At 43.8% G+C, this 22,736-nt stretch overlaps 1 protein-coding gene across 3 annotated transcripts in view; it reads right to left on the bottom strand.

The window, feature by feature from the left end:
• BCL11B (BCL11 transcription factor B) overlaps positions 1–22,736 on the bottom strand; it is a 96,698-nt gene that overhangs the window by 55,897 nt on the left and 18,065 nt on the right. For all 3 annotated transcript variants that reach the window (XM_064715232.1, XM_064715234.1, XM_064715233.1), the window contains exon 2: positions 20,937–21,302. In XM_064715232.1, the coding sequence (XP_064571302.1) occupies positions 20,937–21,302 (366 nt within the window). The remainder of the gene's footprint in view (positions 1–20,936; positions 21,303–22,736) is intronic.

Here is a 22,736-nt window from a genome sequence, read left to right as displayed (position 1 = left end):
TGAGCTCTTTCTGTTACTCAAAAGCCACAGTAAGGATATCTTCAAAGTCTTAGGGCACTGGAAAACCAACTCACCTTTTTGTTATTAGATCCTGGGGTTTCACAGGCCTGTTTGCCTTTTCTGCAGACCTTTAAAAACTCTGGTTAATTATTTCTTATTTAAAAATCTAAAGAAAGCATAGGCTAGGTACCATTTAATAATTAACTGCTGTTTCAGAATGTAAAATTTCAACTGTACTTAAAATGAAAATAATAACAGTAGCAGCATGAGGACAATGCTACAAAATGCAATAAATGGCCATGATAAGAACTTTCAAAGTTGTCATGAAAACACATTATGTAACTAATGAGATTTTTTTTTCCCCCTATATTTACTTCATTTTTGGAAATACAAAAATTATTCACTATTGATGTATCACAGAAAAGTTCTGGGGAAAAAAAAAAAAGAAAGGAAGGAAAAAAAAAAAAAAGAAATGCCTAAATGTAAGTAAAGATAAGGTTAAACACCATGCCAAGGTATTGCTGGGAGCCTTTGCTCTGAATAATGCCAAGACCTTTCGAAGATGTCTGTTGTCTGTGAGTGCGCGTGGGCGGGTGAAGTGTGATATTACATAACTCACACGCGGCAGCGGCTCTGCACGACCGTACTGATTGAAACGCCCGGCTGTGAAACTCACAGCTCCATTTCCTGGGTTGTTTGTAGCTCGTGTCAGACCTCTGAACACCGAAAATGTTATCCTTTGTCTGCAAGGTTCCTTGGCTTTGTTTTAATCGGCGCATTTTCTTTTTTAATGACAGAGGAGCAACTACCGGCTCCTACAGTTGGTTGCTTTGAAGCGCTTCTTAAATGGCCATTAAATTCCACCACACAAATGTGAATACTTAATATTTATTCCATATTTTCATTATTTCTTTAAAAGTACCCCATTTACATATTTCTGGAGAATAATGGTACTTCTGCAGGACAGGTGAACACACATTTCTGCTTATGGAGTCAATGGGGAAAAGCATTAAGAGTCCATATTGTAAAAATCAGCCCCTAAATTTAAGTGGTTTGAATTGAGCATGCAGCTGTGGTTGCCTGTCAGTAGTTAGATGCTGTAATAATAATAACAACAACAATAATAACAATAATAATAATAATAATCTTTTCATTTCTCTAGTGCCTTCCACGCAAAGATCTGGAAGTACTTTACGAAGATAAATAAACTGAGTTTGGAACACCCCATGTGGTTAATAAATATCCCAACATATCTAAAGAGCATGCAATCCCTCTCACTGTGTAAAAATCCACGTTATGTCATCCACGTATTTGCATATGATATTTTGGAGACTTGGACACCGAGGGCAGCCTGGGGAGAATTTTACTTACCTTGAGACCATGTGAATTCACAGAAGAAGCCCACACTATGCCTGCAGGATTGTTTTGCCAAACCCCCTCTTTTAGAAAACGGGGGGGATTGTCAGTGGCCCCACTCAGGGGCCAGGGTGAGTGGTCCCCAGGGATATCCAGGTACCATGTGGCAGCATCCCTCTGAGCCAGGTCTCCACAGGGGCTCCTGCAGGACCACCTGTACCCTCCTCCCACCTGATGCTCATCTAAACTTGTTCCTCACCCCGTGTATGTGCTATGAACATGAAAAGAGAAAAACTGGAACATCTTGGCTCACCCCCAATTGAACACACAAGAAAAAGAACTCTTGCCTACCCCAAGGCTGCATTCATCACCTCCCCCTGATGTGTCCTGTGCCCACCCCACCAACACAAGCCTTTGCCCCAGGAGGACCATATCCCTTTGTCATGAGAACAACTGGGTGCAAGAGCAAGAGAAAACAGGGCAGGTTTTGGCCTAAAAACATCTTAAGGCATGAGTAAATACGACATGAGGACAATAGATGTGCTGAAACTATAACACAGGAAACCGGGGATTTTCCTCATCTCAGGAGACTCGTCTTGCAGACCACTGGGCTGGGAAGAAGGCTGGGGTGCATAGCCCAAGGCATGAGCCACACAGGCTATGGCACATTCTCTCCTGGAGCTCAGCTTCCCTTCTGACCATCCCACTGACTGCCTGTCTGGTGTGCTCAGCCCCAACATGCTCTCCCAGCTCTCACTCTGGGAATATCAAGTGTCTAACACAAGGGTGGCCTCATCTGAGCTGCAATGTCCAGAAGCTACCACAATAAACTAACAAATAATAATAATCACCCTGATTTGTGGAGGGTTGGGTTTTTTGGTTTTTTTTATTTCCCCAAAAGTCATAAAGGGTAGACAATAAACAGTTCATCAATTTTCCCAATTTTTTTCCCCAGTTCTTGCGATTAAGTCCTGGGGAGTTTTCAGTGGTTGCAAAAATCCTTGTGGGTACTAAAAATTTTAGACCTGATTATATCATTAATATTTCTATTTACCAGCAAATATTTCTGATGTAATTGAAACATATAACTACCCCAACATACAACTGTAGCAATTTAACAGGCTCTGAAATTAATAAAGTAACTCAGTGGATGGAAAGAGCTGCTTTCAAAGGGCAAAATAATATATATATATATATATAAGGAGCTAGAGCAAGAAACACCCCTACAAATAATCAGAGGGCTTGACCACAAGAGGATGGTCAAGAGGTTAAAATGAAGGAATTGAAGTGGCCACGGAAGAGCCACAGATAAGCAGGAGTCATTAACACCAGTGGACTTCTCTGCCTTGGCCTTTTGGAGCTGAATCCCACACACTGGCAGATGCTGCATTGCAAACATATATCCTCAGGGTGAATGTGGCCTCTGGAAAAGAAAACAGCAGGATCTGCTGCTTGGCTAAGTATCTCTGTCTCGCTCTGAAGTTTGCCTTCTACTAGTAGTTTTGTCCCTAAATTTTTTCCCTATCTCTCACAATAAAAAAATAATCACAATTTTTAAAATTTGGAGGAATCAGGCAAAATGAGGCTTTAGCAGGTCTTCAGCTGTTTGGCAGCAAAATCAATTCCTGGAATGGGAGGGAACTTGGGGAAAAAGAAGCAGATGAAGTCACTCTGCCCCTCTGTGCCTCAGTCTCCCCATCTGTGAAAATCGGCTAATGACATCCACCTGATTTAGTTAAATGTCCTGGAAACTAAAAAGACTCTGTAACAGCAATATATTAAGCAGCAGCACTGTTAACTGCTTCACTGCTGGAAATGCAAAGGAGAGCCATCAGGTGATGCCATGTCCCTGCACAGCACAGATGGACAAACTTAATATACAGAAACAATTAGCTTTGGGGGAGAATCACAGCTTCTGTTTTTTTGGCTCACACCTTGCCAAAAGCAATGTAAGTGTAGACACTGTAAGTGCTGAATTTCAATGTGAAAAATAGTCTACCTGCCTAGTGTGAATGCATACACCAGACTTAAAGTAATATAACTTTGAAATAAGTGGGGGAAGGGAGGGACATTAAGAGGCACATTCATGATTTTCAAATTTTTCCTTGTGCATGGAGCACTTTCACACTTAGAAAAGAAATTCACTAACACCGAGCAAACTTGAAAAAACAAAACAGAGCAAGCAACTGGGAAGGGAGGGAGGGAGGGAGCAGAAGAGATTTTTAAAATGAGGGTTCCCATTGAGTTTTGGATCTCTCAGGTGAAAACTACTCCAGCTATGTGTGTATGAATAGACCCAAGTCTGATAACTGAATCTATCAAATTAAATGAGCAGAGCAATCATCTGGAGAAGGTAAAACAATCCACCAAATATGAGAATAACACTGAGGATATAAAGGTACAGTCTTCAATCCACTGGACACCAGCACAACTAAGCAAATAATGCTCTGTGAATGGAAAAGAGGCTAGGAAATTAACCAGCTTTTAAAAAATGAAAGAAAGCAGATAAATAAACCAGCAACGAGGAACTTAGTTCAGACTATAATGTAAGCCAAAAAAAGGAAAGAGTGAACCAGCATTTCATTTGCACAAGGAAGCATGCTGGAAACTTGTGCCCAATCCCTCTGCTAAATAGAACAATGAAGTTTTACTCAAAGACTTGGATCCAAACAGAATTTGGCCAGTCACAAGCACTAATTAGACAGGATAACCAAACCCTGCACCAGGAGAGGTAAAACACAAGTGCAGTACAATAAGAACCCTGTAATCCTTTCACTCTGACACAAAACTGAGAGCAAAGTATAAGAAACCAAGAACCATTCTGCATAAAGAATTTTTTTCTGAGGTATTTATTTTCTGGACCACATTTCCCTGTAACTCTCAATTTATCCATTATTTGTACAGAACAGCATCTTTCTCCATAACATAAAAGCATGGGATACAAAAAGGCTTTTTGTTATCAAGTCTGCTTGAAACAGAAGCTGAATACACTTACCTAGGAAAGTGTATTCAAAAAAATGAGATAAAAAATCAGACCTACTGTACCAGCAAGGTGAGGCAAGAGAATTCCTTTAAAAAATCCACAGTTAGGATGAGGAAGCAATAATTAATTCATACCTATCACCCCAGTAAAATAAGGCTGAGTAGGCTTGTTTTGTTTCTGATGAAAATGTCAATATTCTCCAATGACAGCTTATTGCTGTATATCACAGACTAACCAAATCTTTCTATAACCTCCTGCATTATGAGCAAAATCTCTAAAATGTCACCAACTAAAAAACTGAACCAGTCTGTAATTAGTTTCAACAAAGTCATCCTTTTAACCCTAATTTTCTAGATGTAGATCGTATTTCCATAGTAAGCATTATGAACCTTCCTTAAGGACAAGTGGAATCAAATTGTAAAATCATAAGCAGCGATCTAGTAGTTCTTCCTCGAAGCAAGCCCTTTATTTGCCTGTAATAAATTCAAATCCAGTCTTCAGTCTCTTAATAGGTGATCAGAGAAAATATGCATGCGCACCTAAACTGCCACAACAAACCTTATTTTTTAAATAACACTTCAATCGCTAATATAATAAAGATTGTTGTAACCCGTTAGCACTGGTATCATTATTCCTTATGATTCAATATTCTAATGACTGGCTGTAACAGAGGTTTATGTTCTGCAGAGGTTTATACCACTATTTAATGTAATTAAGCAAACTGGCAGCCAGTGCCTCTATGGAAATATCATTTCTATCACAGAGTATTCCCACCAGAAATTCAGAGGGATCATAACATACAAACTTTGATTCTGTTTATTTTTTCCCCTGTTCTGAAACTGATCTGGCATTTCTTGGACTTAGTACTAAGTGGAAGAAGGAATTAATTTGGCTTCTGTAGACATGTTATTATTGACAATACTAATAATCTATGACAAATGGGCCATCCCCACTCCTCTCTTCCAGCAGGCATTGCAGCCTGCAACATCACTTTGCAAAGCCCCAGAGCTGGACGCTCCTCGTGCAGGGAGCCCTGTGAGTGCACCAGCAATGGGGTTTTAAGTAATCCATTAAAATGCTAATATTCAGCATGGGCCAGATCCCTGTTACCACTGAAAGCAGAACTAAAGCTCCTCTGGAGACAGGATAAGGCCCTTCCAATGTGATCAAAGAGTAAATACATGCAAAGCTCTGATGGGAAAAAGGATCTTTTTTCTAATTTTAAAACTAAACAGGGAGAGTCCACCAGGCTCATAATCCATGTTACAGTCACATCTGGGATCACTGACATCTGGGATAACAGCCGTGAGGAAGATGGGTCCAGGCTAAAAAGTTGCCACCTGGGGTCAAAGAGGAGCACTTAACGCCCAAGATTCTGTGAAAATGGACTTATTTATCTTTTGGGTTAAACTCCCCTCCACTCTACACAGCTCTGCTGATGACAGCAAATATGCCACACTATATATATTTGTTTTATATAGGTACATATGTATAGATATATACATGCACTATGCATTGCTTTGTCACATTTGCTTTTACCCCATCTTGCAAAGGAAGCTCAACTCCTCACTCAAGCAGGAGGTTTTTAGGGTCATCCAAGAATGCAGGATCAGGAGAAAATTCAGACCAAAAATGAGAGTTCACCCTTTGCCTGCAACAGCAGAGCTAATTCTGTTAAATAAAGGCTTAGTTACCTCTCCTTCCCAGCTGTAAAGCTCGCTGTAGAGGGAAGGGAAAAAAAAAAAGCCAGAAAAATTCTGAAAGAAAACCCACTCCCATTTGTGGGGGGGGATGAGACTTGGAATGATAACAGAAAAGGGAAAATGTCTGGTACTTATTATTACTACCTCCAGCACTTTCACCTCCACAAACAGCTTAAAGAAGAGCTTCTGGAACAGAAGTTCAACTTTTCCTTAATCTGGGCTCGTAACTGCCAGGATCTGGTTAGATTTTCTCCTTTTCCAGATTTTAATACTTCTATTATATATTCCAATGGGGAGTGGGGGGAGGAAGAGTGGGAATCTCAGTGTCACTCTAAGGAAGAAGTCACCGGGTTTTGCGATCCAGCAGCTTCCTTGGCAGAGGGAACTGCTGGTTGGCATAATCCACTCGTTTGACAAAACTACTATTTCTGGGCACAGGCTCAAAAACAGGTAGGAAGCAAATGCTGAGAAATAAGGAAGTAAAAACAGCCAACAGATTTTTCACTACCAAGAACGCCAAGAGTAAACATGATTTATTTAGCTGTGTTTAACATGTCTCTTCTGCACTAGACTGCAGAAATCTGCTTGCATTTAGAGCAGGAGGAGGAGGAGGAGGAAGGGGGGAGGGGATGAAAAGGGAATCCATTACGGCGCTCTGCTGGTACTTTCTGAATTGTTCAGTCACACAGTTTTATGGAGTACAAGTATTTTCTAGCCCAAAATACATTCATGTGTCAGAAGAAAGCAGCACTAATCTGCTGTTAATTAACAAGCTGCTGCTAACAAAAGATGAAGGACCCAATTCATACAAACAATATTTACGTGGGTGTCGCATGATTTTGTCACAGATCTTTTCTCTTTCCCCTTCCTCCCCTCCCCAGTTTCCCCCCTGCCTCCTCCTCTTCCTCAGCACCCAGTTGCAGGGATACAGAACAGAGGAGTGCCAGCTCCTCTTGGGACCAACACCCAGAGTGGAGGTGAGGGCACAAGCCGTGTCCCAGCCCTGCCAAACTCAGACGAGGTCTCACCTGAGCCCCCCAGCTCAGGGGTTCGTGCTCACCCACACGGGGAAGGGCCCTATCACATGTTCACAAGTAAATTTTCTTAGATCCTTCATTTATGAGGGAGAGGCCATCTCCTGGCACTGTGCCCACTGTGGCAAGGCTGCTGAGGCTCCAGAAAGTGGCATGAAGCCTCCCATCCTCATCCATCCTCACCAACCAGTGCAGGCTGTGGGAGGGGAAGGGAGACACCACTGCCTTCCCCGGTGCCTGGCCTGTGATTTCGTTTTTGTTTAATCTTTGCCAAGGAGTTTGGGGATAGGGGGAGCACACTAACAGCACGGAGGCTCAAAGGGATTAGGGCTTGTTCAAAAATACCCATGCACACACAAATGGGTAGGGCTGTGAGCAATGAACCAGAGAGCAGCTCTTCCAGCCACAGCTCTGCTGACCTTCCTTGCTCCCTGCTGGAATTTTGGACAGTAGCACCTGTGGCCTCATCCAGAAGGGTGCTGAGCACTGCAGGCTGCCCCAGGTCCCTGCTGAACGCAGCTGGGCACTTTGGAAAACAAACCCATTCACAATCTTTTCTGCCTCCTGGGAAATGAGAGTGCATATCTCCTGTGGGCGTCTCAAAGCTGGTGCTGGCAAAGACATGGGAGAGTTAAAACCAACAGCAACTAGCACTAAAAATTCCTGGACTTGTTCCCCTGTCAGGAACAAAGCTGAGGCTGCAGGGTGGGAAAAAGGGCTGATGGTCCCCTGTGCTTCACCCATCAAACCACGCCAGCCTGTCCTACAGAAGGGTTATGGGGGACAGGGTTTAGGCTCTGCTCTGCACTGTCATCACACAGCCAGGGCTGGGAGAAACATAGGAACAGGAGGGTGGGAAACAGAGGTATTTCAGTGTGGTTCTGGAAGTGCCAGGGTTCTCCCATCATGGCATGGTGGGGTGGTATTTCTGCTAGCACAGTTCTCTGCACACCCCAGTTAGTGTCTCACCCTCAAGGCCATAGCCTCCTCAGTGAGGAACAAACTCCACTGGAGCATACACACATCTGCCCTTCCTGGTTTTCTCTCTGTACCCTTACCCCATTCCCCAAATCATGGGATTTTCACTGCAAAAGTCACAGCCACTCTCTCAGCACATTCCCTAGGCACCCTGGCCACCATCCAGCCCCACCACTGGCTCCTTCCAGGACCTGCTCTGGCAGAAGCCTCTGAGAGGCACCAGCCCTAAACACAGGCTAGCATTGACTCTTCCTCACATCATCTCTTTGTGCATTTCCAGAGTGATCCCTGCCATTTCTAGACCAGAATTTTAACAAAGTCCTGGCATGGGCATTTTCAAAGATCTATTTTTTTAATTATTTTTTTGTTAGCAGTGATACTTGAAACACTGACATCTACCATTTGAAGAGCAAAGAAAACACATTTAAACAAGCATCTTAAAAGAGCTAATGAAAGAAAAACAGATACATATGTATTGTATTCTCCACTCACTATCTCTCAAAGAAGTAAACCTTTCCAGATAGCAGGGAAGTCTCCCAAAAGTGAAGACAATAGCTGTTCCCAAGCTTCCTGCAGACAGAGTGAGGACAACCAGAGAATTGCCCCACCCGGTAACGCCTGTTGCAAGCTGCCAGCTGCCGGAAAAAACCCTTGCCCAAGCAGCCCCAAGGCCCCAGCCCACAGACTGCATCAATCCTGCTGGTCAGTCCTTCCAAAACAAGCAGGTGCCTCTGCTAGGGGCCTCCAACCACCACTGACTTCATCCTTGACCTCCCTTACCGAATTATTTCAAATGAATGTTACTGTCAGATTGGGAGCGTTGAGGATTGAGGGTGCTTTTCCTTACCCGAACAGCAGCAGACATGGTAAGGCTGAGGCCAGTCCAAGACAATGCATTGTCAAAAGCTCCCTGAAGGGATGGGTGCTTCTGGTGGCCAGTAAAAATGTCTTTTTGCTCCTGTGTACTAGCACTGCTAACAGAAAATCATGTTGTGCATCCCACTGGAGAATCAGCCCCAACCAGGAATCCTCAATCAGTTTCAAAATCAAAAATAATGTGCATCATCTTAAATGATGAACTTGGCACAATGAGGGTAACATCCTCCAGTGGAGTCTGGGAGCTAGAGTGGGTGTTCAGGGGTTTTTTAGGAAGTTTTGGGGGCTTACCATTTTAACTTCCTTCTTGCAAAAAGACCCTGCACCATAAACATTAATCAAACACTATATTCTGCCTTTAAGTCTTGAACAATTATGAGTACAGTTTTGTGATCTTTAGCCATATTTACTGATACTCAAAGGCAGATTCTATCTTGTTAGATTGTTATAAATGGGACCCCAGGGAATCAGCACACAGGCGGAGGCAGATGTGAAAGAGCCTTCTCAGAGCTCGGGTGTGCTTCAGTTTTCTACTGCTAAAATTACAAATGTTTTGGAGAAAAAAAAAATCCAACCAACTTTAGATTCCTCTGCCAGATCATTACAAAGAGCTGTCTGTAGATTACAAAAAAAAAAAAAAAAAGAAAAAAAGAAGCCATTTTGCTGAACTTAATATTTTTTAAGGTTAACTGTTAAATTTCAAAGTGTGGTTTACATGTGTTGGCCACTTGCATGAACAAAAGTTTCAGAGACAGACAGAGAAAAGGTTTCTGGTTATAAACGACTAAAGAAAGAAACCCACAAATTCTATCTCATTCTCTCTTACTTAAATATGTTGTTTCTGCTCCAGACCTGTTTCATAATACCATAAAATAGAGGCATGTTTCTGACACTAGATTTGAGAAGCTGTCACATTAAAGGTAAACTTTTAATCTGCTAGAGACAAACAGCACACATTTTTACTTCCCAAGAAATAGCTCTTGAGAAATGTTTAAACAAGAATTTAAGAGCTGTGTGGTAAAGCCACATACGGGGTCTCAGACAGCTACTGGGTTTGAGCTTCTTTTCTGTGTTGTTGTTTTTTTAATCCTTTAAATAACCCACTAAAAAGTAGACTTCTAGGAACAAAGTAACCAAGAGGCATGGTAAAGTGAACCTCTAGGCTTGCTTTTATTTCTAGTTAATGGAAAAGAAATGTTTTAACTGAAACACAGGCCTGAATTTCTAGCTGTTCATCTCCATCTTTTTATTTTCTTGGGACTCACAATCAAATACTTTTAAGAAGTTAATTGTGTCACAATTAGTAACACATTAGTCCTCCGATATTTTTAATAGCAACCCAGGTTTTTCCCCAAGGCACTTAAAAATGGCAGGCTCGGCTATATTCTCCCTTTTTTAAAACTCCCATGCACTTTCTTCTTTAAAAAACTCCCACATGCATTTCACTTGGTCTGAAAATACCAGCACAGATCTTAATCCTGCCAACGCTTACAGACATGCTTAACTTTGTGCACATCAGTAATCCCGCTGACTGCAGAGGGCCGCTGGCGCACCTACGGCTCGGTGCAGCTAAGGATGGAATCCGGCCCAAGCCAATGGCAAAACCCCTATTGACGTCAGTAAGGCTGTGCCTTGACATCCAGTTTGTTGCAGGATTGGGACCATCCTCATTTCAAGGTACTTTCCCAAAATCTATTTTGGTTTAGTTTTTTGTTTGGTTTTTTTTTTTTTTTCTCTCTCTCATTTTCTCATTTTCTCCCCCTCACCTCCCACACTCGCTCTTGCGGGGCCTCATATTGAGACTACTTGAAAACTTCTGCCTTTCAAATCCCTCCATGAGGAAAACCCCCTCGCTGAGACAGGAAACATCCTTTGCAGGTAAAGCTGAAAGAAACTATTTTGCTCCACTGTGTGCATTTGAGTAAACTAATTAAAACCTGGGAACTTGGGTTCCAACTGATGCCAAGAAGCAATCATTAATATGAGCTGAAGTGAAATGGGAAGCTCCAGACATTTAAAATCAGCTGTCAGGGGAAAAAAAAAAAAAAAAAAAAAAAGGAAAAAAGAAAAAAAAAGTGGAGGAAAGAGGGAAAGGATGTTTTGTAATTTTTGCCAAAAAGTCAACTCACTGCAGTTTGAACTGCATGGGGTTAAAAGACGTTTGGGGGGGATGCTATACAATGAGGGGATAAGCCCTGGTGAAAAGCAGCGGAGGCGAGCAGCGGCAGGCGGCTCGGAAGTGCGGCGGTGCTGTGAAGAGCGGGCAGAAGTGAGCAAACCAGCTGAACCGCTTGCAGAATTAATCAGTAACAAAGAGACTGGAGCTGTTGGCGGGCTTCAGCCCTTGAACCTGGACTCTGCTCTATAAATTTCGACTTGGAATGGCTCTCTACTTGTTGAAAGACAGGTTGGCTCCAGGCCAAGACATAGGGGGAAGAAAAAAAAAAAAAACAGAAGAAAAAAAAATTCCTTCTTGCTCAGGAAACTTCCCTTCAGTTTCTAACTCTTTTTATGAGCTAGTAATAGGGTAGTCTCGAAAACGGGAAACAAAAAGTGGGTCTTGAAAGGAAAAAATGAACCAGAAGTTGTTTTAATAAGGAAAATAAAACAAGTAGGTGCTAAGTTCAAATCTGGATTTTGTCTGCACACAAGTACATCAGCTCTAATAGAAGACTTCAGAGCACCTCGGCAATAATTCAAAGGAGACTTTTACAGTTACATTAGCTGACTACAGGTTTGACTCTGAAAATAATAAATGTCTTAAAAGAGGAAGACGGCTGTTTAATCCTTGTCTGCAGCCTCATCTTGTTCTCTTCTCCCCCACCACTCCACCTTGTCTAAATGACCATTACAAAAGCAGTGTGGTATAAAAAACCATGTAGAACCATCATTTATTCAACAGCATCCTTTCTTATTTTTCCCCTCTCCAAACAGGGCTGTGCAGGAGAACTGATGCTTTCCTCAAGCTCTCCTCACCGGCAAGGCAGTCTCAGCCACAAATACCTTGCTGCCACCGTGCTTTCCCAGCACAAGAGACAAGGAGCGGGCTGGAGCAGAGCGAGGGGCTGGAGTGCAGAGGGGGGGAGCTGTCAAAGTGGGAAGAAAGAAGGCAAACATCTATTCAGAGGCCAGATGCGCTGAGCAAGGTCAGCTGCAGAGACACAGCCCTTTGCAGCAGCTATGCAATTACATCCAAAGGCTGCACAGCACAGAGAGCCCCACAACCTGCATGCAAGGGCCGGACTGCAGGGTCTGGGGCAGCTGGAAGAAGGTCTATAACGATTTTAATTGCTCTTCCAAGATGGTAAAAGGTAGATGAGATGCTCTTTAACTAGAGCAGAAGGGCTGATGCTCTGTACCGCTTGCAAGAATACATGCAGATAAATTACCCTAACGAGAGAATGGAGAGAGAAACAGGGTAAGTGCCAGCAGTGATCAAAACATGAAATAAAATAGTGAAATAAGATGCAGCTTAATCACAACATGGAGGACAAGGATACAAGATCTTGTCACCAAAAGTGGCTGTTAAGGTAAATTAGATTAATCACTCCCAGCTCTCTTCCTCTCCAAACTCCCTTAATTTTAAAGAAGAGGCTGACTCCTGTGAGGCTGCACACCATCCAAGACTGCTGGACATTTAAAGCTATATACGTAGCATGCCTGCTACAGACACACATCCTGTACTTCCGCTTTCCAAGAAAACTGGGGTCTGCTACTTGGTAGGTCTTTTCCATCTGCAGATTTTATGACTCTGCCGAGGGACCAGTGAGCAGTGTCCCCCTTTTCTTGCTCAAGAAATATGCTACCAAATGCCAGAAGAAGGAGAGAGTTTAAGAGCTGTTGGGCTTAACAGTGGTTTGTGCCGATCACACTTGAATCTTTCTGCAAAGGCGTACATGCAAAGAGAAAAAAACAACAACCACTAAGTAACCACTTCACATCTGCCATTAACGTTATTAAACTCCTTACAAGCAGTATCTACCCCACCTTGCCCACTACACACAAACATACACACACCCCCGAGCTCTGCAACACAGCAGCTAGGAGCCAAGACAGCTCTCCTCTCCTCACTGCGGCAACCACATTCATTCCTGTTAAGGGGTTAACGATTCATTTCCACTACTTCTCTCGAGAAAACCTACAATGAAAACATTGGCTCACGAAAGCGTTCTCACTGCCAGAATGCCACAGCGCGAGTGAAAAGTCCGTTTTGTTTTCATTACATCTCTGGGATTTCCGGCTTAACTCCTGAGCTTAGACACCAAATCCCTAGATACCCCACCCACCCAGTTTTTCTTCTTTTTTTTTTTTTTTTAATAACATTTCTACTGCACGGCCCACCAATTACCATTTGGAGGGTGGGAGGGAATGGGGAAAAGAAACCATGCAGAAAAGGATGTTCTCATTGGAGAGAGCACACGCATCTCCCAAGACAAGAGTTACCCAGTTTCTCCTGGCTTCTAGGATTTTCTGCTGAGAAAAATGATTTTATTTCTATACCTGGCCTCTCTCCTCTATTTCTTACCCTGCAGGCTCCCATCTTCCCACTCGGACACTGAAGCCAGTGCTGAAAGTCAGCCCCAAGTCTATGCCCTTTGAAGTTATGTGACATGACATAGAAATCCAAGCCTTTCTTGCACAAAAAGTATGATTACTTCACAGAGTTGGGCTTTTTTTTCTCCAGTTATGATAGAAAAATGTTCCAATCTCAGAAAAAACCTAGAAAGGTTCAACCTTTATGTCACAGCTGATTTGGTCACTGTGTGTATAGGCAGCACAGTTCAAACACTGGCTGAGAAAGAAAAACAATCTATGGAAAACACATGAAGGGAGACAACCTCATGCTATAGCAACATTGTTGTCCTGCTCAAGCAAAGGAACCACTTCTGTGCCTTTAAGTATTTATCCAGCATTGGAGAACAGCATTGTTGGAGACAGCTTTTGTCATTTATAATACTTCCACACATCCAGCTTTCCTTTAGCTATATCCCAATCCAAAATTCCCGTGCAAACACATACAAATTCTTCCTTGCAGTCAACACTACAACAAGCACGAGCATATTGCTATTTATCGCATCCACACAAATGCCAAAGCAGTCCACAAGCTGGTTGGGCACTACTTTTACTTTGCTCTTAAAAGTTGCTCACAAAGTTGTCAAGAAAAATGAGGAATGGCTGGCTGAACAGTGTCTTTTCACCATTCACTGTTACTGTTGCCTATGAAAATCTACCAATCTTTGCATGGTTAATAATAACCAGATACGCATACAGTTTCTGGGCACATGACCCAAGTAATTTCACAAAAGGATTTAAATAAGGGCCAAAAAGCCACTTTGTTGGGTGACATTTTTAGTGAGTTTTAACTCTGAGTAAGTCCAGAGTTCTTCCATTGAATTAAAAGAGGCTAACAGCAGTGCCAACGTGGTACAACAAGCAAGTTTTGCTCTTAAAGAGTGACTCCTCACATGCATTCACCCCAGAGCAAGAAGACCAGCTGTGTGTACTGAATGACCTTCTTAAATCCCCTCTCATCAGCCTGCAAAATGGCACTTCTGTCGGAAAGGTTTTACCCAGCATTGTCACTCATAAAACTGAAGATGACTATGACTAGAAGAGATTAGAGAGAGAGAAATAACAGCGGCAAGCTCCTGTTTCTCAGTACGGCACACCATGCACTCGGGGGCAGGTCCTCCCTTGTGCCACCCGGCCAATCCAGCAGGGTCCTGCTGGTTTCAGGGGAATTACCCCAGGTGAAACAGGGGCACAGCAGGGTAGACTGGACCCCCACCACTCCTGCAGCCTTGTGGGAATTCTCCTAACCACACACAGGGCACAGAGGATAACTTTGAAAAATGGGATGGTGAGAAGAACAAAACAAAAAGCGAAGATCAGCAGGGAGAATCAAAAGCATAATATGCTCAGTATTTTTTTTTATCTGCTTTTGAAACTCAGTGTGATTAATTTCACTCTTTACTGGCAGATGCCACAAAAGTCTTGGTGCCTGGCAGGGCCAGACCCTGGGCAGGACACAACTGGGACAAGCTGAGGTGGCAGCAGGGAGAGGGTGGTTGGTGGCCTCGGGCTGGGTCTGAGCTGAGGTGCTGGAGTGGGGCCCCAGGGTGTGGTGCAGTTCAAGCAAGGGGAAGGAAGAGTTTTGTAACTGGCAGGTTTCTCACCTTTAACTCTTGCCGGGGTTAGCAGGGTCGCCTTGGTGACTTGCTGCCTTGGTGAGAGACACTGGAACCGCTGCCCTGCGGCTGCAGCCCTGGGGGTGGCGTGCTGACAGGCACCCTCCACACTGCCCTCTCCTAGGACCTCCCACAGGGCACAACCCTGTTCCTTGGAGAGCCCCGTGCTGACCTCCACCAGCAGCCTTAGAACTGTAAGCCACCAACATTTCAGCAGCCCTTGCTGAAGCTGGAAGCCTCGGCAAACCAGGGAGGGCAGCTGCCACTGCAGGCTGCTGCTGTGGGCTCAGGGTGCCTTGTCCCCAGAGGAGAGCCAAGCTCCCCAGGCATGCCCTCCACCCCCACCCAAGCAGGTGCAAGCAGGGCTCTGGGTGAGATCACCCTGCTTGTTTTTCTCTCCACACCCCAGCAAGGACCTCAACAAGGTCCCAGGGGCTGGAAGCTTGCTCGTTAACCCACTCTCAGGGCACTGTCAGTTGACACCTTCCTTGTGTCATGTGTCCTCCCCTTACTGTTCAGCAACACCAATTAGCAAAATGTGTTGCTAAATACCTGCTGAAGCAGCAAAGGAGTAGGAGGAGGTGACCAGGTAACTCCTCTGCACTCAGGAAAACCCTAGCAAATTCAAAGGCAGAAACAAGCCTGGAAAAGCCTCATGAAAAGGATTGCAGCTGAGTTTCTCAAGCACTGTCACCACATACTTCTAGAAGCCTCTTTTTCTTCACGTATTGTTTTCTCCTCACCTCGCTTTTAGAAGTCACCCCTGCAAGAGCCATTACCGCAGGGAGGTTCTGGTAGCAGCACCTGGTGCCATGACAGCCTTGGGAAGGGGACAGCCACCAAGCCCTGCTCCAGCTCAGCTTCAGAGCACCTCTTCCCAACCTGCCTGATGTCACCGTGGCAGTCCTTGGGCTGTTTCAGCTCTCCTTTCCCTCCCCGCACGTGTGAAGGCATCACGCCGGCTGTCTGAGTCCTGCAGTTAAATGTGGGTGCACGGGTCCATAATGGTACATTGTAAGAGAATGTCTCAGGGTAGGCAGCAATAATAATTAGCTGTCAAGATTTGAAAAAAGGATAATCCATGCCATTGAGTTAACAGTCACTCACACAACACACATGGATTTAACTAATCTTAATTTGGAGAAAAATAACAATTCTAAATATATCAAATAGCCCATTTCATGGCAACCTGCAGCGGTGTTTATCTCTGGCTTCCAGCACATGCGAGTTATTTAGTTTCTCTCACTGGCAGTTTTACCATTCAAAAGCCTGAAATGAACATTCATGGAGCAGGGGTTGCAGTTAAATCCTGCCTCTGACAGGGAGCCTTTTTTCATGATGTACATCTAGTACAATGTATGGAGCCCAGCACTGCTGGCCAGGACAGGATGAATGAGGAATTCCAATCACCCCTCTCCCCTCTCCTAGCACTATCTTTGCAAGAATTAGCTCACCACCTTAGTGAACCTGTGCTGCTGCTGTAGTTATATGTTTGTGAAGATCTGCTGGCCTGAAGGTGCAGATCTGCCTGTGTATCTGGATCTGGAGAAGGTCTGGTCCAAGTAGTGCCTGCTCCACAGAGGCTCTCTTCTCTTTGCTGGGGTGCTCAGCATGAAAATGACTCAGCATTAAAATCAAGCTGGCTGGTACTTTTTTTTGACTTTAAGTTTCAGAGAATCCTGCTAACAAACAGACCACGGGGCCACGGGTAAGAGATGAGATACCATCAGTGAAACGACAGTGGGAGAACCTTCCCAGGTCATTCTTCAGCCAGGACAGGTCACCTGGTTATGCCCAAGATCTGATAAATATGAAAGATAAAAAGAGGTATAAAATACAACAGCAGTCTATTTTTTTCCAAAATACCTGCCAGCAGTGAAATAAAAGAAGCAGTGACCGATAACTGCTTGCCAACTCATTGGCCTGGTTATGTTTTGCTGTGCAACAATCTGGTACATCTCTTCGATACTATCACACCCTCTGTACAAGAGGCAGAACTGATTCTCAAACAGGTCAGCCAATTTGAAAAACAGAAAAAAAAAAACCTTCACAGGGCAGACTGCTCCTAAGCAAGTCACGTCCTCCCAGTGCCAGCTGACATGCTACCACACATCTTACGGACAGTGGTAACTAAATGAAAACACCTCCAAAACTTGGATTTGCAAGTTACCAGTCAGGGAGAGATGACAGATTTCATTATCAGAAGATCTTTAAAAGCTGATTGCAGAGACAAAGTTGCCTTTGTTTCCACTGGAATATAGAAATGTCTGTCGGAGATTTGTGTTGCATACATAAAAATTCTCGTGGGCTCCTGAGTTCTGCCTCAACGTGTCCCTCAAAGCAGCACAAGGTCTGTTGTGTGGTCAAGAGGCATTCAGTGACTGGGGCAAGAAGAGCTACCAAGAAAATAAAGAAAAGAGAGGAAGAAAGACCTGAGGAGCATGCTGTGCCAGGATGAATAGTGAGCGCGGTTTCTGCATCCCAATATCCTCACACCCAGAGCTACGAGAGGTACAATGGCAGAGCCAAGCTCAGCACTTGACATACCCTCAGAGCATTCAGCCTTGGGAAGCTGCAAGGTCTGGTGGCTTAGTCACACCACAGAAGGCTTTACAAATCATTCTGACCAAATAAGAAGGTCTGCAAGAATAACACAGGATCAAGGAGAGGAGCTGAAACCTCTTCGAGGACAGCAGTGGTGGCAGCATATTTCAGGGAGCCAGAGTGGCGAGTGGGTGATTTCTGGTTTCCCTCTTCAAATATAAAGACTCAATTATCTTTGAACAGCTTGCTTTACACATGAATTGACACATTTATTTTACAATAAATAACTGAAAGTTATCTATGTTTCCTTTACTGTTAATCTACACAAAGAAATAATAAACAGAGCTTGTCTACAAAAATGCAACTACTGCAGTCCTCAGAATTCAATTAAGCTAAAATAATTAATGCTTCCACCATATTAAATTACTTTATACATTTGAGCCACTGAAGTTTTTTTTTTTATTCTTTAATCTTTTTCGCCTTTTTATTTAATAAAAAAAAAGTTAGTTTCAAAGGGGGGGGGCTGGCTAGGAGGGGGAAAAAGAACATGATTTGCTGTTAAAATGTAATGGTCTCCTTTAGCTGACACAGCATGTAGAGTGTTTTGTGCCTTTGATTAAAATAACATTTTAAATGCTTTGAACAAACATATCTCCCCATACTTCTAAGGGATTATTTTACATATTTCTTGGTGGAATAAAGAAATTCATTCTTCCTGTCGCAGTACAGAAAGGCTAAGAATATCTTTCGTCACATATAAAGTAAAAATACTGTAGGCTGTTGCATTATTACAAAAAAAATAAAAAAATAAAGAGAGGGGGTGGCAGGGTAGGAGAAAGCTGCCTTAGAGATTAAGTTTCCCTTTTATGAAATCGTATTTAGTCTCTTTTTTTAACAAATCTAACAACAATGCTCTACAGCCGCTCACTGGGAAATACCTTTAATGTTAAATGCAGATTCTGATTTTCTTGGCTAATGCAGAAAGCCTTTCTATTGAAATATAAATAAGGGGTTTGGTATATCCCACTAAAGCCTTTCCAGTGAATGACTTCTGTGGGTTTTTCATGGCTACCCTCCATGGCTGTAATGTGAGGCTTTTATCCTACTATTGAAAACTATCCGCTGCTATTAAAAAAAATATGGAAGGACACTGCACCTTTTTATCTCAGAGCTGGGCTCCTAATTGAGAAAGTATTATTACAGCACTGTTTAGTGGATGTCCCTATCTCCATGCACTGCTGAGAAAATGCCAATCAAATGATAAACCCTTTTATTTTTCTCAATTCAAAATCTTTCCTACATATTTTTCATTTGATATTCAGTTTAGTCTGAAAGAGATTAGGTGCTCCAGATTGGCTTTTAATTTTTTTTATGCCTTTTCCACATGTGAACATCTCCTTCATGACCTCCCAGCAGATTTTCTGCATGGCAAAAGCTTTGGTTATGTTGTTGCTGACCCCCAGAAGCTGGGATGGGACAGCACCCTCTGCTCTGGGAGTAACCACTGAGGTACTGTAGACTGAACTTGGACAGAGATTAGTAAGAGATGAGCTCTGGACGGCAACTGCAGCAGAGCTCTCCTAAACCAGCCTTACTAAGCACTGCACACCCTCTGCAAGGGGCTGAGCGCCATCAGCTTGCACAGAGATCAACAGCTTTTGGGAGTGCTCAGCACCACTCAGGCAGCCTTCAGCAGGCGAGGGAAGGTCCTGAATATTTCCCTTCTGCTCCTACCAAATGGAAAGGAAATCTAGCCCTCAAATCTGCTACACCATGATGTAATCATCCCTACCAAGAAATGTATTCACGACTGCAAAAGGATGAGGAGAGCTGAAAAAGGATGAGGAAAAGATGGGGTCAGGTCTCACGGTAGGTTTGCTTCCAATGCTGCAGCACGGGCCTGCCACAGCTAATGCTCCCAGAGCTGACAGCCGCCCCATGTCAGGGTGGTGGCTGCACCCCAAAAAATACTCTTAGAAGGAAACAGTGTAGTCAATGGGCATTGTATGCCCTGTCCTAAAAGAGTCTGAAGCCTGCATAATTTTAAAGCCCACACCCTCACTGATGCAATGCCCAAGCCTGTCAGAGATGCTGGGGACTGGCTCAGACATCTCCAACACTAAAGGCAGAAATCTCTTAAGCTTCAGTTGTAAAGATGGAGCCTCTCACCTGTCTTCTGGGGATCCCCTCATGGGAGCATCTCTGCCACAGGCGGGATCCTGGACTGTCAGATCTAATCCCATAGGACAATTCCTAGATAAATCGGGATAGTGGCAGCAAAGGCAGATTGTCACTGGTCCTCTGTATGGGATGCAGTTGGTTTGAACAAAAAAGGCCTGTTTGAGGGGAGATCCTGCTGTGTAACATAAAACCCCCACTCACTAGCAGGGAGGAGAGTCATCCTTTCACCACTGCAGAGGGGAAAAACACCCTGCTTGATGGAAGCAACCCCATGCCAGGCACTCTGCAGGAACCACTGCACACCACCTCACCTAGGTGGATAATCATCACCTGCCTGCCCACGTCTGAGGGGGGAAGGCCCACTGAATGAACGTTAACTTCACCACATGTGAGAGTTTTAGAAAAAGAAATGCCTGCAATTTGCTCACCCAGGCCAGCCTGTGCTCTTGTATCCTTATTCAGAAGATCTCTTTGGGGTGTGCATGAGAGTGGAGGTGTTACCCACCCGACCCAAGCCATCTAAACAGACCCAGGACAGGCAGCACAGGCAGCAGTGCAGGCCAGGAAGCTGACATCTACCCCAGGGAATGAAAAATAAAGGATTTAATGAAACCCTGCTTTAGCCCTCACAAAAAAAAAAAAAAATCTTCTTTCCACTACCAGTCAATGGGAAGAGGATTTTTCCTAGTGTCAAGATGCAGCCCTTCCCAGTGAGTCTGCATGTGACAAAGGGTATCTGGAACAGGACTGAACTGGGCACCTCAACAAAGTCTCCTATCCCTCTGCCACTGCTACTTGCTTAAGGATGCTCCTGAAATGTTTTCTGACCCAAACTTTCTGCCTTTTGCCAGATGTACAGACTGCCCCTTAGCTCTTCCAGCTGCCTGAGAGGCCCTTTCTCCAGCAGTTGGCCCTGCACAGACAGCTACAAAGAATTAAACAGGGCATGGACAGCCCTGCAGAGCCGTGAGGATCCTCCAGATGGATGGCACCTATAAAGACGTGTTGCTGAAGCCTGTTTCATGGCACTTTCTAAAGGACTCTAGTTAAAAGATTACCTAGGCAAGTTGATTGAGTGTAAAACGTGCTGTACCTGCAATGTTCTCCTGCTTGGGGCAAATTCCTTTTGTAGGCGTGAGAAGACGGTCTTCTTCATCGGGTGTGACTTGGATCCCGATTTCCACTGGCTCTGACACTTTCCTGAGCTCGGCGCGTGAGGAGGGGGGAGGGCTGCTCTTATCCATGCTCTTTTCATAGCAGACACCACCAGTGCCATTGCACTGTTTTCTCTTGTGCTCTATAAAAACCAAGATGTCTCCCAGCGGGAAGTTCATCTGGCACTGTCCGCAGGTGAGCAGGTCGGGGTCTGTCCCGCCTGCGGCGATGCCGATGCCGCCTGGGTCTGCTATTGCCAGGCTCTCGTCCTCGTCGGCCAGCGCCGGTTCCACATGGTCAGCCTCTGCTTTGCATGGACAAGGAGAAAGAGGGAGGAAAGGGGCGAGGGGAAAAGAGAAAGAGATTGCTTTGAGTGTTCACAGACTCTGAAGGATGCATCACCAGAGGCCCAGCCTCCCCGCACCCCCCTCAAAGGAGCCAAGCCTGATTAGATCTTTCTTTTATTTTTCAGCTTTTCCGCTCTCCCAGAATGATTTCAATATATTTTGCAACCAAGCCTGCCTGAAACAAAATGGAAAGGCTGACCTGGCATAGCTTTCTTGACAGCTCCTTCCCACTGCTGCCAGCACTGCAAGGATATCAGCAAAGAGCCATTTTGCAAGCGTTCGAGCCCCGAGTCACATTCTGAAATAGTTCCTCTCTTTTTATCCCACCTTCTCATTCCCTCTGCGTCTCCCAGCCATCTGGCCAAGGCCCCATCCAGCAAAGCTTATGCACCCAAGTCTTTGCTTCTTTTTCAAGGAGAGGGGAAAAGCTTTTATGCACCCAACTAGCAGGACTGGGCTCCCCACGACATACAAAATTAGTATCACCTTGTCCCATTACAGAGTTACCAGCAAGATTAAATGACCACCCATTAGCAGAAATTACAAAAAAACTACTAGCAAGACTAACACAAGCAGGGTATGGTCTCATGAGCAGTTAAGGGGTTTCAAAACTGTGTACAGTGGGAAAGGGAATGAGGCACTTATTTAACACACTGGAATATTGGCTGAGCCTGAAATATTCCACTCTATTTTTCCAATGCCAAAAACCCTGCCATTGCTACATAGGCTAATAAAAGTTTTTTTGTTTAAATCTTGTCCACAGATGTGTTGAATTTCCTACCTTTACCCCCAAAGACTGGGAAAGAATTTCTGGGTGACTTGAATCAGTTTCTAGGAAATATGCAACTTTTCATGTCACAATTAATAAAACGCAGTAAGTTTTAAATCAGTATTTAGAAGATAATTTTTATACTATAAAATAATTGTGGATCACAATCCATTTTTGGGGCAAAATATGGTTTTTTGTTTGTTTTCTCTTATTCTGCCATGTAAATGCCAAATCATACAAACTTTGGACTTTACTCAGGCAAAATTTCCACTGACTTTTGCCTAAGGCTGGTTTGCCTCTGCAAGGACTATAGGATTTGGACTAAACAAAACAGAGGAACTAACAGTATGTAAATCAGTGACTGAGACCTCTAATCGAATCAGGATTAAAGGAATAGGAGGAAAAACGTTCTCTATTAGTTTCCTCATGGATTTCCTGGGAAAAGTAAGTAACACGAATATCTCAAAGAAGTAAGACTGTGATAGGCAGATGTCATAATTCAGACCTGGGCTCTTCTCCACTCTGAAAACAAAAGGATTTTTGTCCCACTCTACAGCAATTAAAAAAAAAAAAAACTAAAAACAAAACAAAAAAAAATAAAAAAGCAAGAAACATATAGAAA

This window comes from Zonotrichia leucophrys, chromosome 5 (assembly GCF_028769735.1).
Source record: "Zonotrichia leucophrys gambelii isolate GWCS_2022_RI chromosome 5, RI_Zleu_2.0, whole genome shotgun sequence".
Lineage (NCBI taxonomy): Eukaryota > Metazoa > Chordata > Aves > Passeriformes > Passerellidae > Zonotrichia > Zonotrichia leucophrys.
The sequence above is the reverse complement of the archived record's forward strand: the minus strand, read 5'-3'. Positions and strand labels throughout refer to the sequence as shown.